Genomic DNA, 24188 nt, shown 5'->3' on the forward strand with positions numbered 1-24188 from the left:
AAGGACTTTGACTTTTGTTGTGGAATGCTTGCTTACTGTCCTTTATCATATAGATTTTGTTGTTAAATTAGAAAGATTGCATTTCTCTGTGGTTTTAGAAGGTAAAAATATTGGCCACTTAGTCATCTGTGAGATAGATAAAATGATAGACAATAGTTACCTCATAGTTTGGTGTGAAAATGGGATAGATGCCCAACCATATTGGAGGGTGCTTGGGCCATTGTTAGACCACGGGTGTTTTTTCCATCCGTAGGAGCAGAAACAGAGCTCTCAACCTGTAAAATACACAAAAGACATTGATCTATTAAGAGGTCATAGTAAACACAAAGATCACGATCTATGTGATTACAAAAATTCAAAGACGAGAGAATTCAAACCAGCCACAAGATAAAACAGGATAGTAGAATTACCAATAAAAGGATAATGGAATTACCTGGACATAGGCATACTTGTTGAAAAAACGAACCAGAGTCTCCACAAGATAAAATAGGAAAATCAACACAGCACAACAAACACACATTGTTGCCAATCTTTTATCTGAATCCCCTAATCTGAAAGAATTCAATCAAACTGCATAATCAGTCATACCCATGCACGCTTGATAATATCTATGAATGCTATCCACTTGTGCAAATAATATTTCTGTAAACTTAATTCAAAGCAATATGTGACTACCTTCCACGGTAATGTCCAGATAGCAGCTGTAAAGAGTGATCCATAGCAAATGCTACCAAAAGTAGTCATGGCATACCACAGAGACTTCATCAGTGGCTTGGAAGGCATTGATGCCGCTTCTCGACCACCATGGAGAAGAACAAGAAACACCATCCCAGACACAATAACATGAACAGTATTACAGAGAACTGCACTCATCCAAAATAAACTTAGAGAGAATACCTGCATATAAATAACAGCACTTCTTGGTCTCAGTGGAAGAAACATACAATGATAATACCTTGTTCTGACTAAACCCCGACAATAACAAATAGCATGAATAGCAAAAAACTTGCCAGCTCACCACAAGAAGCCACCAACGTCCACCATCACCCATGCTTGAAGCCACAACACCAGCTGCACCGAAAGACCATAATGCTAGCCATAAAAGCATGGCTAACATGAATGTGCATGCTACTCTCAAAACCCCGAGAAGACTCCACACCATCTTAACAGCTCCTTGCAAAACCCACATGGTAAATGAAAGCCTACAGAAAAATATACAGTTAGGGAACAATGGAAACAGTTGATTAAAGGTTATTCCAGATCTTTATCATGAGAGAGAAGAGAGTTTTATTTAATGCAAACTAACCTTTTTCTTACAAATTAAATCATAGCCCAATACATTTACAAGATTTTCATAAGCAACTACTAACAATGACGCATTTAATTTGGAAGAGTCATCCCAAACTAATAAGAGAATGTTCTAAACGTTAACTATTGTGCAATTATTTATCTTTGATGAGTATGAATCCTCATGCAGGAACTAGAACTAATTCAAGTGATTCAGAAGAAATACAAAAGACCAAGCTATTTAAACTAAGAATTTAAAGTACTAATCTATACTAACATAATATGTTTCCAACATGTTTAGAGCTGGACTCACTGTTGAAGTGTTATATTAGGAATTTTATTTGTACCAATCATATGGCAAAATGCTTCATCATTACTAAAGAGCAAGTGAATGAAAAAAACCCAGGTCCAGTTAGTAGTCACACAAAATTAATGTCTTAATATTCAAAAGTCATTGTTCTAATAATGAACAGTATAACATCATGATTTGGTCCATATATACCAATTGAATTATGTCTTTCCTACTAATTTGCATACATCTAAAAACTATAAAGTTGTGATACTGGTGACATATCCCACATGAGGTAATCACTCTAACCAGAGCCAAAGCACCAAAAAACATAATCAGATAAAATGAAGCTGTACAAGCTCAAACTTTTACCTGTCTATAAAGTATATGATATACAACAACTGCAATGCAGCTCTAACAGCAAAAGCAACACCCCAGAAGAATTGTTCGCCCCAAAAACACAACACACTAATCACAGCGAGATAAGTAGTCAATATGTGAACCGCAAATTTCATCATTTGATTTGCACGTGAACCAAGCAATAACAACCAGGCCCACCCAATAACCGTCCTAATTCCACCAGCAACAGCATATAACGACCAGTAATCCTCTGTTTAAAAAATGCCCCAAACAATCTAATTGATTTTTCATCCATAATACTAAACTAGTAATTCACTTGGCAGATCTAAACTCACACTGATAGGTAAATCAAACAACGATATTACTAGTAGGCCAGTAGATACTCTCAACCACGCTTGAATTGTGTACACATTGAATAACAATCCCATAGCTTCTTCAGTGTTGAAAAGAAGAAACACAAATAAAATGACAGGAAAGTTCAGTGAGATAGCTAACATCGCTGAAATTTTAGTTGTTTATCATTTATAGAATTCTAAGCAAGTACCAAAAGATATATTAGCAACAATTCCAACCATTAATATTGAGAGAGAGAGAGAGAGAGAGAGAGAGAGAGAGAGAGAGAGCTCTTTCAATGCTCATTGAAATTACTGATGACCCTTCCATCTGGCAGTTGATTAAATCAACTTTTCTTAATAAATTAACAAAAAATACGTACAAATTTTAATACGGAAAAGTATAACCTATGTCATATATATATATATCTAAACTGTGCGTTAATTTCCTACAAAATGAAGAAACCAAAGAGAAATATGAGACAAAAATCCATGAGTTAAATAGTAAGTACACATAAGTACATATTTTCAACTACTTTTAAAATATTCCGCATAAAGGCACCATATATGAAACTACTATGAGATAATTTAAAAAAAAAAAAAAAAAAGCAACCATTGCTATTAATTGCTTTAAACCTCCCAGCTTGGGATATTTTATATGTCACAATCATAGTCACACCATGCCCAAAAGGAAAGTAAGTTGAACAATTCCTAGAAGATTCTATTTAATTACACGGATAGATAAGAGAATAAACTTATAGTATAATTCTTAACAAGGATGGTAGTCTCAAGTCCCAATTGATATTCCCTATTGTAATCATAACTGCAGGAAAACAAATTTAATGAATTGTAATGAAACAAATCCCAAAAAAGCATACCAAACTATAATGTTATTTCTTCACCTTAAGTAGTAAAGGTTCTCTTTGATATCCCTAACAGTCTCAAAGTCAGCGGTGCTATTCTTAAAGTGCTTAAGTAGCAAAAGCTTTAAGGCAAAAGCCATTAACCCAATCTCCTTTGGGTAGTCACAGAGCTATTCTTAAAGCACTTCATACCAATTAGGGCCATGGTTAAAATAATTCTCAGGAAAACAAGAGGTTAACATCATCATGTCCATATTCAATACAACTTTACATGGAACAACATAAAAAATTTGAAAATATTCACCAAAAACTTGTTTCTCTTCTTACTCTGAAGCCACACTGTCAGAAAAAGTGAACTTCCCCAAATGTGAAGGGTAGAAAACATGCGAATGAAAACTAAAAATATCCTGAAAGGTAGGAGCAGAATAGAGAATGAATTGAGAATCACCAACCATCTAGCAACTTACCTTGCAGAATATACATTAGTTCGAAATGGCTATAAGACACTCCACCACCAAAAACCTTCAAGGGCCGCTGAACACAAAAATGTCAACTTGGAGGGAACAGCCAGACTCTGCACCTGAGATCTTTCCTTCATTAAGACCTTATTTCCAAATTTTTAGCTCAGATTGAACAAAATATACCCAACCAAAAGTATTAAAACTCGATATTGCCTTCAACGATCTAATTAAGTTTTGAACTGTTAGAAGACGAAAAAGAAATAATTTGAAACATACAAAATAGTTGCAGCTTCTAAACTCTACATTAGATGACTACATGATGTCCAAATACAAGATCACTAATCTTCACCAAGAAATATAAAATACTATCTAAAACATAACAATAGAAATTACCCAATGTTCCCAATATCACTTGCAATCATCTTACAATACCTTGGCAGGTCTAACCCAAAGATGGGATTAGAAAAGGATTCTATAGGGTATGATATTGAATCAGGTAGGACAAGACTTCCAAAAATAGCCCTAAAGCCGTTCATCCTTTCTAAGTGCTCAACAACCAAGAGATAAATTGAGACGCAGAAATGTGATATTCCAAAATACAACATATTTGAGAAGCTATTTATAAGCAAAGGAACTTACTTTACTATTGCTCTTTGCACTTTCCAAAATTCTGGTGTTGTGTTCTAGGTTTGTAAACCCACTCAAAAAACATTGCATGATAACAATCCTGTTCAATATATGTTAGCTTCTCTTAATGCCTTTTTCATATCATAGGCCTTTTTTTGGCAAAGAGATTAAAGTAATATTTTTTAAAAGTTAAAAAATTAGTTTTTAATCTACCTCCCAAAACAAATATATATATATATATATATTAATTTTAATTTTCATTGGCAAAGGAAATTGAAATTCTATCACTAGAAAATAATAAGAACAAACGGATTACAAGGAATGGAACACCAAGAACCAAGCTAAGGGGGAGAAGCTCCATCATAGCTTAGCAAACACATCTCAACCAGATTGATATATTTTTATTAAGAAACCAGCACAATTTCATGTGGGAATCCTTACATGTGTTTACTGGTATTCTTGAAACAAGCCTCTGCTATGGAAAGTATTTAGGAGGGCTTTTAACCTTTGTTTTGATCCTCAAACATCAAACAATCAACAAGGTAGCAGGGGGGGATGATGAGTGTGGGTGTATATGAGCTTAAACTTGTGTCTTCCATTGATAAAAATAAAACCACGGATCCAAACGCATAAACACTCTACAAAATTAATTTCATAACAAGATTATTTTGCCTAATGTAGTATTGCTCACTTATACATTGTGCACCTAATTACGCAATCACTTCTAATTAGGTGATATGAAGTAGCAAGCAATAGCAAAGTATGGATTGATAGAAACCATGGAAGAGTGAAATAAAACTTTACCTCCAGATCCAAATCAGTCAAATCCAAATTGAACTAAAAGAAATCTAAAAGCCCGTACATTGATAAACAACAAAATCCAATCATTTCTGGAATGAATTAGAATACAAAACAATCAAATACAAATCAAATCAATTCTGAAGTTGAATTAAAATACAAACTATTGAAAACAAATGCAAATCCAGATTGCTACAGTTTAGCTAGGAAGAAAAAAGCACCTACCTAGATTATTTGAAAACCTTTTTTTAAAAACAAATTTGGCACATAAATTTCCAATCCCAAAGCACAAAAAAAAATGCAGAACAAGTGCCTCGGATTTAGCGTTCAATTAGTCGAATAGGTATTTTGTGCTCTTCAGATTCTAAATCACTCAAATGAAGAGAGATGATCAAATCGAATAGACAGAGAAAAAGAACAAGAGATTGAGATGTAGAAAGCGAAAGAAATCCTAGATTTTATACAAGATGATAATGAGAGCTCAATCGATAATAATATGTAGTATATAGCAATTTTAATATGTCCAATCGAACAATACGTGAACTACTTATTGTGTTCTTCATAGATCTACATATATATGTATGTATGTATAAGCAGAGAGAGGTTGAGAGAGAGACTCACCAAATCTGCAACAAATTTGAAGAACAGAGATTTACTGTGGATTGAAGCTTGTAGATCTCAAATTTGACTTTGAGTGAAGATCTGCGATAGAGAGAGCGAAGAGAGAGATGATATGTGATGGATAGAGTGAAGATTTGCAACGGAGTTGTTTCGCATCGTGGATTTGTAAAAGTGAATGAAGTGTGAACAAAGCATGTATTTCATCTGGTGGAGTTTTGCAAATTTTTCATTACTTTTGGTCCCTAAAGATGTTAATAATGTATTAGCAATCAAATTTATTGGTCTCAAAAAATATTAAGCGAGAATCTTAACAGTTAATTTTACAATCTCATAAGTAAATTATTATATGTTTAAATTTGTCCCTGAAAGATCATTTTTAGTGACCAAATTCAACTAGTTCCTAAATATTAGTCTCTAAAAAATTAATTTCTTGTAGTGATATATGAAAGTGTGTTAAGAATGTTTTAATTACTGCAGTTGATCATGTACGCACAGCTCAATGGACATCATCATTTTTGTTTTGCTTCCGTTTCAGGCTCCGATAAAATTAATTATTTTGAAATTTTGTCTTTGAGGCTGTAGGTAATCTATGGATTACTGGTTAGTTACGACACTAAATCTATAGGGGCCGGTTTGGATCGTGACAATATCCTACAAACTTCAAAAATGAAACTCAAGGATGCTGTGGAAAATCTCCAAGGTATGCTTGCACTTTCATAAAATAAAATATAATGTTGCTTGTGATCTTGGTAGTTATTTCAACTAGATGGATTGTTATATAAACAAATATAAAGTAATATCTATTATTTGGATTCTTCCTTTCACAGTTAGCAAATCTACGTTGAAGCGTGCATATAGAGAATATGGTATTGATAGGTGGCCACGTCGCAATATATATAAGTCTGGTTGCTCTCAGACTAATGAATGGGCTCCGTGTGTTAATCTAGAACAAAGCTCACAATTGAATCTTGATGATCTTCCTTTTGCTCAACCCTCAGCTAGTATTGTTCACACCGAGCCACATGATACAACGATGCAAGATGCCAATGTTGTGACTATAAAAGAAAAATATGCAGAAGGTAACGCAATTAAATTTCGTCTGTCTTTGTCATCGCGGCTCATAGAGTTGCAGCAAGAAGTGGCGGAGAGGTTAAACCTAGAGGCTGGAACTTTTCATGTCAAGTATAAAGACGAGGATGGTGATTTGATTTTAATAGCTTGTGATGGGGACTTACGAGATTATATGTGCGTTTCTAGATTGGAAGGCAAAACTTGTGTTGTGGCATTGCTTGAACCAAAGTTACCAATTACTGATCATCTATAAAAGGGGATTGGTCTATTCATTTGCAAGTTTACCTGGAGATGCGCGTTTATTCCATTGGTTATCTATCACCCTCCTTAAGACGTTATTTTTTTCCCCTAGAATTTGATGGTAATGTTTCCCCACAATCAGTACTAACTATTTAAAATGGAAAATTTTATCCATACATAAAATTTATATGAATTTTGCTACATCTCTCCATTTCATCACTCCCAATTACACCTCTAATAAGGTGGCAAACAATTTTGAAAGGAGAGAAGAATTTAAAAAGAGTTGATTGGTTGGTATTATTTGTTACCTCATTAGAGGTGCAATTGGGGGTGATGAAATGGCGGAGGGGGCATTTCTCAATTTATACAAAAAATTTCACAAGAATGATGTGGTAATATCATTATTGTAAATAAATGCATATTTAATGGTGCTTTTTTATTTATCCAAAAAAATGTTATTTTGTTTTGAAATAAATGGTTCTTAATGAATCACATCATTATGTATGAATTTTTTTTATTTATATAACATTATTTATTTAAAAAAAAAAATTTATTTATTTTTATTTTTGGTTTGCCTAAGTTTTGTCTCCAATCGACCATAGATTAGGGGTGCAAATCGGTCGGGTTCGGTCGGGTTGGGAGGTTGTCCAAGCCCAGCCCAAGTTGGGCTGAGACCTGACCAGGCCCTCCTAGGCCGGAATTGTAACTCGTGGCTGCTTGCTCAAGCCCGACCCGAGTTAAAACCGAATTGCCCGAGTTGCCCAAATTATAAATGAATTTCAGTTATTTATTTATTATTTTTTTTGCAGCTATATTATTAAATTATTAAAAATTGACTCTATTTACATTTTTTTTAAATAGAAAATCATTAATTCTATCCAAAAAAAAATAATTTATATAATGTAAGAGAAATGCCGCTATAGTAGTCTTTACAATTTATGAGTGAAAAAAAAAGGTAAGATTTTATGTTATTTGTATATATAATAAATATTTAATATAATTTAATAATCTGAATTACTTTAATATCACGTAATGACTAATAATTTATATGTATATTTATTCTTTTTGTATATATATATATAATTTTGGTTTCGGGTTGCTCGGGTTGTTTGACGTCTTTGCCTAAGCCTGCCCAAATTTAATTCAGACTTCTGAATTTTTGCCTAAACTCGTACCAAATTTGAAAATATCTTTTCCAAGCCTTAAAAAAATTCTTATTAGATTCAGGTTGCTTGGGTTAAGCCCGCCCAAGTTGCACCCCTACCATAGATTGGACATGCGTATTCCGGTTAGCACACAAGGTTGTTGGCCTGCCAACCCAACACTGGTCTCGTAAAAGGTATGTTAATATAATTATATTAAAATTGTGAAACATGTTATATTTTTTCTACACTCAAAGGAGGTTAGTGTAACTTACCACTAATAATAAGGTATGAAGTTTTGCATAGAAAAAAAAAAAAAAAGATGATATACAAATAAAAAAATTGTACAAAAAGATCATATAGATTGAGTTGGCAAAAGTGTATCAATTTATTGGTAAATTACAAACACACTCTCTAAGATTTATTTAAAATATGGAATGTTCTTTATAATTTTGAAAATTACATCTCACCCTTTAAGTTTCTAGTCGTATAACAAATAAACCATTTCATTAATTAAGTCAATTAACAGTTTTTAAAAATGTCAAAAATATATTTCCATTAACAATTTATGTAATTTTATTGTTGGATAGAAAAGTAGTTAGAATTTTTTTTTTTTTTTTTTGTTAATTATGTTAAACAAAGAATCTCGACAAGAAAGTATTTGTAATTTTCAAAATTATTGAGATAGCCTATATTTTAAAGAAACTTTAGGGTGTATATTTGTAATTTACTTCAATTTATTTTGAAAAAAATTACAAATCAATGATATTTTAACAAAATATTTATAAATTAATAAAAAAGTTTATAACTAATTATTAAAATTGATAAAATTTACCATTGATTTAAAATTTATTTTGAAAATATACACTGAATTATAATTTTTCCTTCATTTAAATTAAAAGACTCATAAAATGATTTACAATTTTTAAAATGTCATTCTCACATTAGTTTTATACAATTTGATGTATGAGTTTTTGGTTTATTACAATTTTGTTTTCTAATAACTGTCACAGGTGGTTGCCGAAGCTGATACTACAAAGTCCGATTCAAATACATGTCGTGGCAACTTTTAATTGGCCAATTATATCTGTACGACACCCACCTGTCACTCATTACATTTGATAAGGTCAAATTTGTCATTTTAGAGAGGGTAGTCTCTTTTGGCATCTCATGCATGAGAAATTCTATTTCCACCGCCCTAATAAACTCAGTGAACACACTTAATGAAAAATTAAGTTAATGACAATTATATCCTAATTAAAAATTACTATAATAGGCATTGATCAACACTCATAATAATATATATACAAATTCTCTATACACATCTTTTAGAAATAAAAATATCTCAATATACACTTTTTGAAACAAAAAAATTAAACTATAATTTTTTTTTTGTAGTCACTTTGCTTCTTACACACTCTGTACTCCTCTTTGTTATTTGCAAACAAAACATCTCCTCTATTGCTTTAATCTTTAAGTTTATACTCAATTATTAACATCGTTTAATTATTAGTTCAACAATTTTTATTTGATTTTGATCGGCACTCATAATTTTTTTTTTTTTTTTGCGTTTTTTAGTCGGAAACGCAATGCCGAATTTGTTAAATTAATTCGGTTATCAAATACCGAAAAAATATGAATAGTTCGTCGCTAGAACTATTCGGTCTTGGAGTTCCGAACAAAAGAATTCCGAATTTTGTTATTATTTTCGGTTTTTATTATCCGAATTATTTTACTTACTTCGGCTCTGTAGAACCGAATTGAAATTTTCCTTACTGAAGAACTATTCGGGTATGCACTGAAGAACCTAGGAAAGGTGGGCTGAAGTCAATTAAAGAGGGTAGTGGCGAATGTTTCCAAGATATTTTTGCACTGAAGAACCTAGTCAATTTATATAATTGGGGCATCGTCTTCTTCCCTCCTGTTTGAAGAACCTAGTCAATTTATAATTTTGGGGCATTGTCTTTTTCAAGAAATAGGACGATGATGGTGAAGATATTTTTGCTTTAATCCTGTTTGAACTTCTTCCCTCTTGTTTGAAGTAGAATTGTAAATTGGGATAATTAAAGTGTATGTATTTTGAGGGTAAAGTGTGTGTACATATGAGTGAAGGATTTATTTATAATTTTAAGGATGTGAATTGAGATAATTACTTAATAATTAAATTAATAGAGATGTGTATTGAGAAAAGATTTGCCTTGAGTTTATTAGGGTGGTGGAAATAGAATTTCCCCTCATGGATGTAAGGCGCAGCTTGAGAACTAAAGGTTCCAAGCATCTGCTTCGACCTGTCAACTAAAAAAGAAACATAGAAGAGTCCTCACCATCTGAGGGTGTAAACAAAAAATGAACCTTCGCTCTTAGAGAGAGAGAGAGTATCGTTGAGACCAGTTTTCCAACCAGTTTTAATGTACCTCAGGCTAGAAACAATATTGTTGCTGACCTGAATGGAGAATCTCAGATGGAAACAGGTGTCTTCTTTCAGTGTAAACCACACGCCTTTGGGGTCCCCATTCACAGGAATCTCAAGAACAAGATCAGGTCGACCAGGGCAGAGGATAGTAAGGCTCAAAATTTGGACATCTAGTTATAGAGTTTCTACAATATGGAAAATAGAACAATCAAATCATCCCAATTGAAAGCAAACCAATCCACACATAGTTAAAAACAACATCAAGGACTGAGAGATCAGTAAATTTTGTCAAGTCCAATTCCTCGTACAGATTATCCCATTTGAAAGCAAACCAATCAACTTAGTTAAAAACAACATTAAGGACTAAGAGAACAGTAAAATTTGTTAAGCCCAATTACTCGTATAGATTATCACAAATTAATGTGTGGAAGGAATAAGATATTGACTAAAACACAAAGATAATACTCGAGTAACAGTCAAAGTTCACAATCATTTTTACAACAAGCCCCCTCCACACCCCCTTCTCCAAAAATCAAGGAAAATACACATAAAAGTTTTAAAAAAAAATTAAAAATAAATAAAATCAATATTATTTTAAATAAATAAATAAATAAGCTGAACGGGGTTCACCTAACTCAAACTAAATATTTCAGACAAAGCCTTTGCATTATGGAAATGTGAATAGTTAAAAAAACATAGATTTGCCATGTTATGAGCTTTCATATGAAGATAAATATATACGATGAATGTGCAAAAAAGGGCACGGGATTCTCTGTTCAACATAGCTGTCCCCGTGTTTCCAAATTCTAACCCTATAATTGTCTCAAAATTATTGTGTTTTGAGATTCCAACCACATTGTGCAACTAGGAATACATTGGGCATAAGGGGGATAGAAAATCCTTGGCAGCCAAAAAAGAATCAAAATTAAACACAGTTAGAAATTTGTTACCATTGTTTGTTTTTCCCATGTGACAATTAAAAATTTGAAACCATGATCACAAACACGAGCACTAGAATGGTCAACTTCTTTCTTATCACAGCAATGCTACAAACCATGATAAAATTTGAAGAAAATTGTCTCAAAGCCGTTGTCGGTTAAATAACCTAGCTTCGAGACTATTTTCATAAAACATTTCTCATGATCTGTAACATTTTCGTTCTCATCATGTTTGACAAACACATTGGAAACTATTTCTGTCCCATTCAAAAAATGACTTCCAACAAACAATGAACAATTGAATAGATTCTAGGAATTTTGGTATAGGATCTTGTGTCCCCGACTCCCCAAAACCCCTGTTCCCTGTGCCAATATACTACTAGCCATACCATATGTTGAGAATCTTGAAACACGATTCTGCGGCTTAGAGTTCGTTGGAAATAGAAGAACGTAAATTTTTTCCTCCCCTACTAAGAAAGCATTCATTCTTTAGTTCATTTCTCAAAAAAATTCAATTGGTACACACAAGAAATAGGCCAATTCAGCAGCTTTTTGTTCAATTTCTTATGGAGTAAAATTCTCATCAGTATGAGTCAAGGGAATGGCCCCCGGGCCTCGGAATAATATCTGTTCTCGCCAAGATAACAAGGTATGGTAACAATATCATATTTATTCAATTCTCAACAATCTCACAACCAAGTAATAAATATATCAATTTGACTCCAAGACAAGGAAATAATAGGAGGTTCTAGCTCATGCCTAATTCATCAAGGACGAAAAAGGAACAAGAAAACAAGTATATCACAATTTAGAAAATAAGTCGTGGTACTTCTTGCGAATCTCTGCTTCACGTTCCCATGCAGCTTCCTCCACACCGTAATGGCGCCATAACACTTTGTTCTCTAGTATCTAAGATTTGGCGTGGTTTTTCTTCAAAAGACACATCTTCGTCTATCTCAATCTTTGTCCAATCTAACACATGAGAGGGATGGGGTTCGTATTTGCAAAACATAGACACGTGAAACACATTGTGCACCCCAGAGAGTTGTGGCTGCAATGCAAGGCGATATGCAACTTCTCCAATCCGCTCAATGATATCAAAGGGGCCGGTGAATCTAAGTGATAGCTTTCCACTCTGGCCAAATCTCATCAACCTTTTCTAGGAGATATTTTCAAAAAGACATGGTCACCTACTTCAAAGGATAAGGGTCGACTTCTTCTATCTGCATAGCTCTTCTGCCGACTTTGAGCGGTGACTAACCTTTTTCGAATGAGGGTTATTTTCTCGGTAGTTTCCCGATCTAGATCTGAGCCTAGCAAGGGTGAATCTCCCACTTCAATCCAACACACCGGTGATTTACATGGACGCCCATACAATGCCTCGAAAGGTGCCATCCCAATACTTGCTTGAAAGATATTGTTATAAGCAAATTCAACTAAGCGTACGTGCTTCTCCCAAGACCCTTTAAAATCTAACATACATGCCCTCAACATATCCTCTAAAATCTGGATAACACGTTGTAGACGTCCCCGAACGCCCCGGGAGGGTGAGTCCCGTTCTGTTCATTTTGGGGTCACTACAGCTCAGGACTCTCAAATTTGTAACGGTTCTAAATCTGAACCAAAGAGTCCAAATCCGGCAAATCGTTTTGAGAAAACAGATTTTTAGAAAAGAAGTGCCAAACATGGACTGCTTTGCCAGATACAGAGTCGCCACCTAAATATTTTATTTTTGGGAAAATTTAGGAAACCCTGACTCGGTGCCAAAGGCCACGTGTCCGTCATCACCAAAGTTGCCTCGGCTCGGGAACTTGGGTACGATTGGAGAAGGTCACTTCGTGAGCACCCCCGCTCGCCCGGTCAGAGACCGACCTCTACTAACCATGATATCTTTTTTTGAAAACATTGTATGTTCTTATTCCGGTTATTAGCCTAGGTTACTATGTGATGCGCACAGCATACAAGTATAGACTGAGTCGCCTGAATTGGAACAAAACATTTCATGTTTGTTTGTTTGAAAATGGTTTGATGGTGCTACCCGCAGGTAGGCTAAGACGTGGATTTGCCACCCTCGGGTGGGCTTAGAAAAGATGATTTTGCCACTATCTAGGGGGCTTAAAACAAACATTTGACGAATTGCTCCAATCCAAACAACCCAACATTCACCCACAGGCATTCAGGCAGTTGTATCACATAAGCATATGTCCCCATGGTAAGCATGCTATTCATGGTAGTCACTCACACGCATGCAAGGATGCTAAAGCATAAAAACTCACCGAGTACTCCGAGCCAAAACAGAAACTACATTAGAAATCATGCATGATCCTAAGTATACAGAAATGCCTAATGCAACACATGCAAAAATGCAAACTATAGCAGGCTCGGCTATTCTAAACATGGCATATGGAATGCTACAGCTAACATGTATTCAACTTGGAATTGAAATACAAATGCAGTTAGTATGATGCGCTGAGCCCGGTGCATGCAAAACAGATGAATGAATGCAAACATGCTATCATACTGTATGCTAAATGAAATATGCCCTAATCTAACCATCATAAGCAGGTAAATAAAAGGGAAGAAAGACGTGGGGTTGGAAGACATACATCACACTCACGCACACTTATTACAACATTGCCCTCGCGCAGAGGGTCCGAATAAATATACAGTCCCAAATGAAAGAATATTACAGTCCAAATATTACAGTCCAAATAATGTACAAATTCTTAATTAATTTACAAATTAACTAAGAAAGCTAATAAACTGGCATGCAAGCCAGAGACTGCCTTGACTCTTCTGAATGATGTATGTTTAGGCTGCCTTGCGCGGAAATCCATGACGATGCCCCAATTAGCCTCTGTTTGCGCCTGTTCTTGAAATGCGTGCCAAGCCTCGGAAGACCGCTGATTCTTGATTTGCTGCAACAGAGAGCAGGAAAGGGGCACAGCATTGTATTTTCACAAATGTATGCATGCCTCAATCCTCGTGCCACCAATCAGGCATATCGATGCATGATGGCTGAGGGGTCGAATTGCACAACTCAATATAGAATGAATGCACATGAAATCAAAACAAAAACCTAACTCCTTCATGGATGATCCGGAGTGTCGGTGACTAGGGAATTGAGACACATTCCGTCACTCGGAGTACGAAATGCACCTCGTTTCCCATGCCCGGGCTAACTCCTATCCCGAAAACGTTGCAATATGCATGACATGCATGAAATGCAACTAAAATACAATCCTAACATACACAGTGTTATGGAATGGCATACACGCTGCACGAGGTAATGCACAACCGAGCATACACAATGCCATGGATGAAATGGCATACGCAATGCAACAATGGGCTTATACCAACATGAGAGAGCCTCAGCCGCACTCACATAGGAGGCCATTAGATGAAAACAAGACAACTTGAAATGCGTGCACGCGTGCACGCAAACCGAGGACCGACCCTCAGGCACCGAAATGCCACTCTAATGAGACATGGCAAAGACATGGAATATGATATGCAAACATGCAAAAATCAGTAGCAAAATGAGGAGGAAAACAGCCCCGAAATAAGGCGAAATGATATCCGATGCATGGAATCTCTCCCGAAACATGAATTTTGTAGCATGAAATGGCCTATAGCTATGTAATGCATGCATAATTTGAACATGAGATGAAAAGAAAGAAGAAAGGCAGCCCCTAGACAAGCATTTTTACAGTTCAAAGCATGGCCAAACAGTAAGCACAAATATGGCAAAACTAGCATGCGAAAATGGCCCTAAATGTGAGGTTATGAAGCAACTCACAGCTGCTGACCTAAAATAGATTAGGGCCCTTCAACAAAGTTGAAGAGGGGCCAAAAATATGATCTTTCACAGTTCTGAAAAGAGCCGAAAAACAAACACAAGTATGGCTAAATTCTCATGCAAGAAATGGGCCAAAAGATGGCCAAAGAAGCAAGTGGTGGTTGCTGGCCTTAAACACAAAGGGGGCCTTCAACAACATTGAAGAGGGGACAAAAATATAGCATTTTACAGTTGATGGACGGACCCAAAACAGTATGAAAATATGTCAAAAATGCTATGCAAAATGAGGTCCAAAAGAGAGATATAACATGAAGTATATAAAGGATGCCTCAAACCATGAAAGGCCCTTAATGAAACAAGAAGAATGGGCCAAAATAAGACTATTTTCAGTTCTGTAAAATGGCCAAAAACAGAAGCATAATAGGCTAATAGATCATGCAAAAATGGGGACCAAAGAGGGATATAATGACAAGTGGCATATGGAGGTCCCAAACACTGATGAGCCCTTCTTAAATGTTTAAGAGGGGCTCAAAATAAGCCTATCTTCAGTTTACATCATGCTCCAAAACAGATCATACATAGGCCAAAAGTACTATGCAAGATAATGGCATTTAAGAAGGATAATGAAGCAAGTGTAAGGTGGGGATGTCAAATGACAAAAGTCCCTTAATGAAACATGAAATAGAGCTCAAATCAAGGGTACGTTCATTTTTTGTCGGAGCTCAAAACAGCAAGCATGTATGGCTAAGAAATGTTGCAAAATTAAGCTCAAAAGAGGGGAAATAGGACTTACCCTTGAAGACAAGTCTTGGATGCTTCTTGGCTTGAGTTTGCAGCACCCTTAGGCCTAGGAGAACACCCTCAAACTGCTGGGGTGGAGGAGTGGTGGTGGTGCTTGGTGGTGATGAAGAAATGAGGTAGGGTTTTAGGGTTTTAGAGCTTGGAGATGGAGATGGAGATGGATCCTATGCAAGAGACCTTAGGGAATTTTTTGTAACCCTTGTCTCAATGTTGGAGGACAGTAATATGGACCAAAGAGAGGGAGGGCATGGAGGGAAGGAGTGGGGGAAAAAAAGGACCAACCTTTCCCCACAAGCTGTCCCTCGGATACAGATCTTTTTGGGGAAAAACAGTTATACAGCTGTAAAGTACACAGGATGAGGATCATGGCCGGCCATGTTTTGGGGCTGCAGGTGGCTGGCCGGCCACCCCCTATGGCCGGCCGGCCAAGGGTCAAAAGGGCCAAGTTGAATTAGTGGCCGGCCACTTCACATTGCTGTCCTCCCAGGTGCCCTCAACACAACCCTGTGGTTCAAAATTGTCAACTGTAAAACAGGAGAGAGAATAGGCCAATTTTAGGAAGGGTTCAAAAGGGTCAAGTGGAATTAGTGGCCGGCCACTAACTTTTAGGGTCCTTCCATGTGTGTACATCACAAATATGTGGTTAAAAGTTTAAGAAAATGGCCCAAGGGTGTTCAACATTAGCTTGGGAGTGAGAAAAACGGGCGTCGGAGGGCGCCGGAGGATATATAACTGGTTGCTAAAACAATTGCTGGCCTCCCACCCTTCTACGGCCTTCTTGGTGATGAAACAGAGGTACCTGCCAAAAATGAACGAAAACCGATGCAAAACGAATGTTCGGGGGCCAAAACGCGCAGTTCGGGGCCCCGAAAACTGCCTGTTAAGCACCGAAAGTGGCATTTGACCACGAAGTGGGTTTCCCGGGCCACAGTGTCCCTCAAAAGGGAGTAAATAGGATGTATGCCAAAAATCGGAGCAAATGGAGATGGTTAAGCGGTCCCGAACAGAGGCACACGTCCTAACGGCTCCGAAAATCGGAAACCGGGCTCCGAAATGGACAAAATGGTCTACAGCCACAAAATGTAGCCCATGGCCATTGAGAGACGGTCTACGGGACCTCTCTCCCTTCGCGAAGAGAAAACAGAGAAAACCGAGCCTGGTTCGCAAACCGAGGCAAAGCACAAAAGAGTCTGGAAGTCCGGAGGCAAGGCTCGCAGCCGAGACTCTGAAACTTCTGGACGAGCACAATATGCAGTATCACCAAGCGCTCAACTGGTGACGTCTGAGTCTCAAGGTCGATCAAAAATGGGGTGTGTATAGTTGCCCCTCTTTGACAGAACTCGGAAGTCACAAGTGACGGGAGTGAATGTCAAAGCCCAGAGACGACCCATTTTTGACAAGGCCGAAGACTTAGACAAACGTACAAGATAAACAGAGATGTGCCCGCAGGCAAGGGGGCAAAATGCAAAGCGATATGCACAGAGCCGAACATAACTTATGATCATGCAAAGAAACATGGGGACGTATCGCGGTGTTTAGGGACGTATCCCGGTGTTTAGAAGAGAAGGAGAAACATAGGGACGTATCCCGGTGTTCCGCGAGGAATGAGAAACATAGGGACGTATCCCGGCGTTTCAGAATGGTGTGAGCATTGGAACGTATTCCGAACACTTTTAACCGAAGCGGGAGAAACATAGGGACGTATCTCGGCGTTTCAGAATGGTGTGAGCATTGGAACATATTCCGAACGCTTTTAACCGAAGCTGGAGAAACATAGGGACGTATCCTGGTGTTTCAGAATGGTGTGAGCATTGGAACGTATTCCGAACGCTTTTAACCGAAGCGGGAGAAACATAGGGACGTATCCCGGTGTTTCAGAATGGTGTGAGCATTGGAACGTATTCCGAACGCTTTTAACCGAAGCGGGAGAAACATAGGGACGTATCCCGGTGTTTCAGAATGGTGTGAGCATTGGAACGTATTCCGAATATTTTAACCGAAGCGGGAGAAACATAGGGACGTATCCCGGTGTTTCAGAATGGTGTGAGCATTGGAACGTATTCCGAATATTTTAACCGAAGCGGGAGAAACATAGGGACGTTTCCCGGTGTTTCATAATGGTGTGAGCATTGGAACGTATTCCGAACGCTTTTAACCGAAGCGGGAGATACATAGGGACGTATCCCAGTGTTTCAGAATGGTGTGAGCATTGGAACGTATTCGGAACGCTTTTAACCGAAGCGGGAGAAACATAGGGACGTGTCCCGGTGTTTCAGAATGGTGTGAGCATTGAAACATATTCCGAACGCTTTTAACCGAAGCGGGAGAAACATAGGGACGTATCCCGGTGTTTCAGAATGGTGTGAGCATTGGAACGTATTCCGAACGCTGTTAACCGAAGCAGGAGAAACATAGGGACGTATCCCGGTGTTTCAGAATGGTGTGAGCATTGGAACGTATTCCGAACACTTTTAACCGAAGCGGGAGAAACATAGGGACGTATCCCGGTGTTTCAGAATGGTGTGAGCATTGGAACGTATTCCGAATACTTTTAACCGAAGCGGGAGAAACATAGGGACGTATCCCGGTGTTTCAGAATGGTGTGAGCATTGGAACGTATTCCGAATACTTTTAACCGAAGAGGGTCTAACCAGTCGCACGCGCGAGGAGAAAGAATGATAATTGCAAGTGAATTGGTGTATAAAAATGCAAGTGATGAGCATAACAATGCGAGATAGATGTGCATAACAATGCAACGAATGAGCGTAACAATGCTGGTGGAAGGATGCATAACAATGCAAGTGGAATGTGCGTGACAACGCATATTTGAAACAAAATGCCGAATAAGGGAATACAAGCCTTAAGTAGACCAATTTCCAAACGCAACCTCCAATTTACCTCTCGGAGGGGTCACGATACATTCTAAAAAAAAAAAAGAAAAAAGAGAATACACCTCGTGCATTCCGACCGACGATGAGCTACACATCAAAGACATGAGTTGAAAATTCCGCAGAAACCTTTTGAGCTGAAAAGAGTGGGTTCTTCTTACACTTTCTTGATTGTACTCCTAAACCGCGGTTACTACCTTTCCTTCCTGGCCATGTTCACAACTTTCCCTATTCTCCAACGGGGTGACAGACTAGGTTGATTCAGTATCCAAAATCGAGGCGCATTCACATGCAATCTCAATCTATGGGGATGCCATACAGATTTCAAGCCGAGGATAGACCCCTGGGTATTTAAACCAGACTTTAGTCTCGGAAATTCCGAACCTTTGCGTTCTAGGCAATAGCCGTCCGAACTCTAGTTTCCACCGTCGCAGTTGGTCTCCTAGGAACTCATGGCAAACACAGCCAAGATGCATCTAGCAGGGGCTGGTTTTCTGAGGGAGCACTTTGATTACCATTATGGCACTGAAGTAGGCTTGAGTTTGAGCTTGAGGTAGAGGCGCACACATACTTCGGAGCATTTGGCAAGACTTGAAGGGGTACACATAGAATGTAGTCTCGGAACTTACTGAAGTTGAAACAAACTCAGATACCTGACATTTCCTTTTTTGCTTTTGCTTTGTAGCCTGGAACCCATATAGCTTCAGATAGGTCCTAGTTTTGCTGTTTTGACATGACCTGGGTTGAACCCTGCGATTTTATGAAAGAACAAATTCTATTTTGTACAAATGTGGAGAACGGCACGACACTCGGAGCGCAAAACGATTTTATTTTGGAATTGGTAAATGAGCTCTTGACCGGGTATCGAGCCTACAACTGAACATAGCAAGACAACTCAACACGGAAATAAAAGGCACACAACCTAAACACCACTCAACAAAGGAAAAACAAAGTAAAACAACCTAAACACATCGAGACACGCTCGGAACGACTCAAAGCAAGAATCGAGACAAACAAAACAAAAAACACGACACACAGATGTGCACAGGGAGCCTGTTTCACCGGGTATTGTTCCCCACCTTCTCTCATTTGTGATCCTCACATCACTCGGCCCTCAAGCTCTATTTTTCTGAAACAGCCCTTTTCTCACTTTTTCTCTCATCTCTCTATTCTTCAATCTCTCATTTCTTCAATCTCTCATTTTTCATCCCTCCCCTGGGTGGTTGATGGATGAACGGCAAATTGTGGGCTCGTGCCTCTAGCATTCTGCTAGATTCTCTTTCTTCTGCTCACAACAGTGAGTTTCTCCCGCAGAGGGGTTGCGTCATAACTGGGTGTGTAGCAAATCTGCAGCTAACATCGGTCGATGGTGCTCTGATGGGGAGTTTGGACGTGATCAGATGTGTCCAAACAAGAGAGTGGAATATCTTGATCCATTCCGGTTTGTGCTTCGCACTTGGCTTGATATGAGAGAGCTTTCAGCCATTTTGCTGTTAACTGCGGTTGTGCCCTATTCTGGCAGGTAGAGTGCCCTTCTTGGCAAGTATGAGTGCCCTTTCTGGCAAGTATTTTGACAAAGGGGAAAAGACAGAACACCTGACTCAATTGTGCCCCTAGTTCATCATTTTGACCATTTTTGTTTTAGTTTTCTCCTAAAAAATTTTGACCAAAATGAAAGTTAGATTAACATGCTTGTTCAATTTTCTGATTTAAAATCATGCAAGTTAGGCCATGAGCACTGAAAAGTTTCCTTTTTTGGGTCCAAGAAATGGTCCAGTTTTGAAAATGGAATACTTTTCGAGAAGATTAGTCAATCTCTGTAAAAGTTCTTAAAAACTATTTTTGCAAATGACCACTGCTCAACGAGTACGGAACCTACTCTCGAGATGCACAACCTCGGATTCGAAGGAAAATTGCCCCTTGCTTGAGGGGAACTGCACGGCAACAGAAAGTTGCCCCTTGTTTGAACGGCGCCACGGCGCATTAAATGGCAACGGAAAGTTGCCCCTTGTTTGAACGGCGCCACGGCGCATTGAATGGCGACGGGAAGCTGCCCCTTGTCTGAATGACACCGCGGTGCATTTGGTGGCAACGGAAAGTTGCCCCCTGTTTGGATGGTACCACAGCGCTATGTAGGCAGTCCTCAGAGTGACGAACACAACCCAACTCTCGGATACAGAGAAGGCAAAGATGACCAAAACCATCGCATGGACATGATTGAATTTGAAGTGTTTTACGGCTAGACTTCAGAATGAAGTTGCCTACGTATCCCAAAGATGGGAATCAAGCCTCACGTAGTTCGGGGTTAAGGTACACTCGGGTATTAGCCTCTCCTTTTTAGGCTCTAACTTTTGCCAAGGCGCCCTTTGCGGGTTTTCGACCTTGCGAGCTTTGTTCTTCTTTTCTTTTCAATTCTTTTCATTTCTTTTCTTTTTTGATTTTCTTTTTTTTTTTGTTCTTTTCTTTGCATCTTTCTTTTTTGTTCTCTTTTTTCTTCTTTTCTTTTGCATTTTTTTTTGCTTCTTTTTGTATTTTTCTCTTGCTCTAACTTTTGCCTGGGTCGCCCTTCCGGGTTTTCGGCCTAGCGAGCCTCTCAAGGGAAAAAGTGTAGCTTTGTCCATGTCAAATGGTTTTGAAATCCTGAAGTCATCTGAATCCAGGAGAATGGCTGGTATTTTTCTTTGTAAGCTTCCTCTGATGAGATCTGATCTTCTTGACCTGACTTTCCTGGCCCCTTGTTCGAGGGCTGCTTCAAATCCGGCCACACAGGCCTCACATCGTGGTTGACCGTTGAACCTTCTGAATTCAAGTTCAAGGTTTGAAAGCAAGGGCTCAAGTCTCGAGGCCGAGAGCGGTCCTAGGCTACACAATCTCAAAAGCGATTCCACACAAGTCTTCGCAAGACCGCGCAAAACATTTTGTTTTTGAAAATTTTTAAGAAAGCGACAAATCGCTTGCGCTGAAGATAGTGTGAAACCAGTCTGGATCAAGCTAGGGTCCTTCTCAGTACTCACGCTAACAAGCATGATCTCAATCATTAAGGGCGTAGCACGCCTTTCTTTCTCTCAAATGATCAAAATTTTGCAAATCCCGAGGAATTCCTTCCTCTTCGTTTTCATCGTAGTGTTCAAAAAGTTTTGAAAAACTTAGGTCAATGCAATGATTTTGGGGCACAAGAGAGCAGGTGGAATGCACTGCCATTTCATTCAGATTCCGTCACAACTAGCACACGGCAGAAGCGAACACAGAAGTGCAAAAATTACTGCCGTTTCATTCAAATCTTTTGGTGTTACTGGCTCCCTGGCAGAAATAGACTCAAAAGAAAACAAAAAGACAAATAGAAAACAAGCAAGTGATGCCCGAGGTAACACCCCCGAAATCACCCGACTCTAACAGGACTGACTCGATACGATAAGACAGACCCGAAACAAAAGAGACTGACTCAAAACAAAAAGACAGACTCAAAACAAAACAACAAAACTGACCCAATACCCAAGTTAGAAAGCACAAAAAACTGGTATTTGCACATTGCCTAGAACAGTGTGTGCCAATCCCACGTCTAGAGTAAATCGAGTGCCACCCGCAGCTGGTTCAATCTCTGATCAGATCACATTATCCCCCCCACAAGTTCACTTATCAAGTGCCAATAGACTTTGCAGGACCTGGTGCGGGGATGACCCCGTTGTCAATCAAATTTTGTATCTCGTGGCCGAGACGGACGCAATAGTCGGTGTCATGAGCGGTTTGTTGATGGAAAGCACAGTACTTAGTCGGGTCATGCTTTGCAGGGAGAGGATCAGGTAGAGGCCGTTGCTCTAATGGTTTCAGATGTCCTTTCCTGAGTAGGACCCCCAGGGCTTTAGACAAAGACATATAGAGTGGTGTGAAAAGCCTCTTGCCTTGGGGTGGATAGTCTGAAGTTCGGGGGTTTGAAGTAGATGCACCAACAAAGGGGGTGGCTGCTCTTGGTGTGGTGGTGGCGACCATGCCCACTTCGGAAGATCTTGCAGCTGCGTCACCGCTGGTGGTCGCATTCGAACTGTGGGTAAACGCCCTCCTGGGCTGTTCCTTCTCTTGGTCAAAGAGGCCCTGCTTCATAGCATCCTCGATCTGCACTCCCATCTCATACAAGTCTGGAAAGGTAGGGAAGGGGATCACGATCATTTTCTGCATTAGCTTGGGCTGGAGATTGCGCACAATCATCCGAATTTGATCTTTGTCAGTGGGCCTAAGGGTCATCATTGAAGCCTTGGCCCTCCAGTGGGTTATGAATTCTGAGAAGCTCTCCTTCGGCTCCTGCCTCATCGTCTCAAGATCACGGTTCGTAATCTCGATTTGGGTATTGTATGAATATTGTGCGACGAAGACCTCGGCCATCTCCTCCCAGCTTCGTTTCACTGAATCTTCCAATTTGGCATACCAGGTGACCGCAATACCCGACAGGGTCCTGCCAAAAAGGGAGAGCTTCTGTAATCTTGTCAAGCCCATCGGGCGCAAAACATCTGAAAACAAGCTCAGGTGGACCATGGGATCTCCTGACCCATCAAAACGGTCGACGTGAGGCATCTTGAACCTGTCCGGCAGAGTTACAGCTGCGTCGGTGTATCCGTCCTCAATGCCCGAGATGGATTTTACCCCCTGGGATTTCTTGAACAACTTTTCAAGCTTGCTCAACTTCAACGCTGTGGGGTCGACCTCGAACTCGAAGGGAGAGCTCGGTAGATTGGTAGGTGTTTTGGATAGTTGGGGTAAAATTGGGGGTGGATCTGGCCCTACCGGAACGTTCGTACCTTCCTGGACATTTGGCGCCTCCCCAGGTGCTGGAGCTCCTGCTGGGGGAGGGACTTGTTGTGAAGCGGACGCGCCGCTTTGCTGTTGCAGCTTGATGATGAGCTCGGCCTGCTGAGCCATGATCGCAGCCTGCTGTTTGGCAAATTCCTCCTGACGGGCAGCATCCTGCTGCATGAGTTTCATACTTTCTTGCATCTGGCGCATCATTGCCTCCATCCCTGACGTGTTCTGCTGATCCATCTGACTGATTGGTATCTATCCCTGCAGTGAAAACTGAGGCCTCAGCCTGACTGTTTACTGGTGGGGTGGATAAGGGCCACTGATCTGGTAACTGCTGAACTGGTGATTTGTGCCCAACTAGCCCTTTTACCCTACCTCTGGCAAAGGAACACTAATTGCCCTTGAACTGAATCTCTGACCTGACAAAGTCTATCAGCACAAGTTCGAAGAACTTCGGGGGATATCGA

The 24188-nt window shown here is 39.1% G+C and overlaps 1 protein-coding gene across 1 annotated transcript; it reads right to left on the reverse strand.

The window, feature by feature from the left end:
• Positions 1-309: 309 nt before the first annotated feature.
• Positions 310-5906, reverse strand: LOC114292990 (uncharacterized). Its single transcript, XM_082873791.1, has 4 exons — positions 5639-5906; positions 1019-1202; positions 676-897; positions 310-551 (listed from the first exon to the last, which is right to left on the reverse strand). Exons 2-4 carry the CDS (start codon positions 1187-1189, stop codon positions 534-536), a joined length of 411 nt encoding a protein of 136 aa, XP_082729917.1. The 5' UTR covers positions 1190-1202; positions 5639-5906; the 3' UTR covers positions 310-533.
• Between the last annotated feature and the right edge of the window lie 18282 nt (positions 5907-24188).

Source organism: Camellia sinensis, chromosome 6 (assembly GCF_055761805.1).
Source record: "Camellia sinensis isolate YWXY chromosome 6, ASM5576180v1, whole genome shotgun sequence".
NCBI classification, from domain to species: domain Eukaryota; kingdom Viridiplantae; phylum Streptophyta; class Magnoliopsida; order Ericales; family Theaceae; genus Camellia; species Camellia sinensis.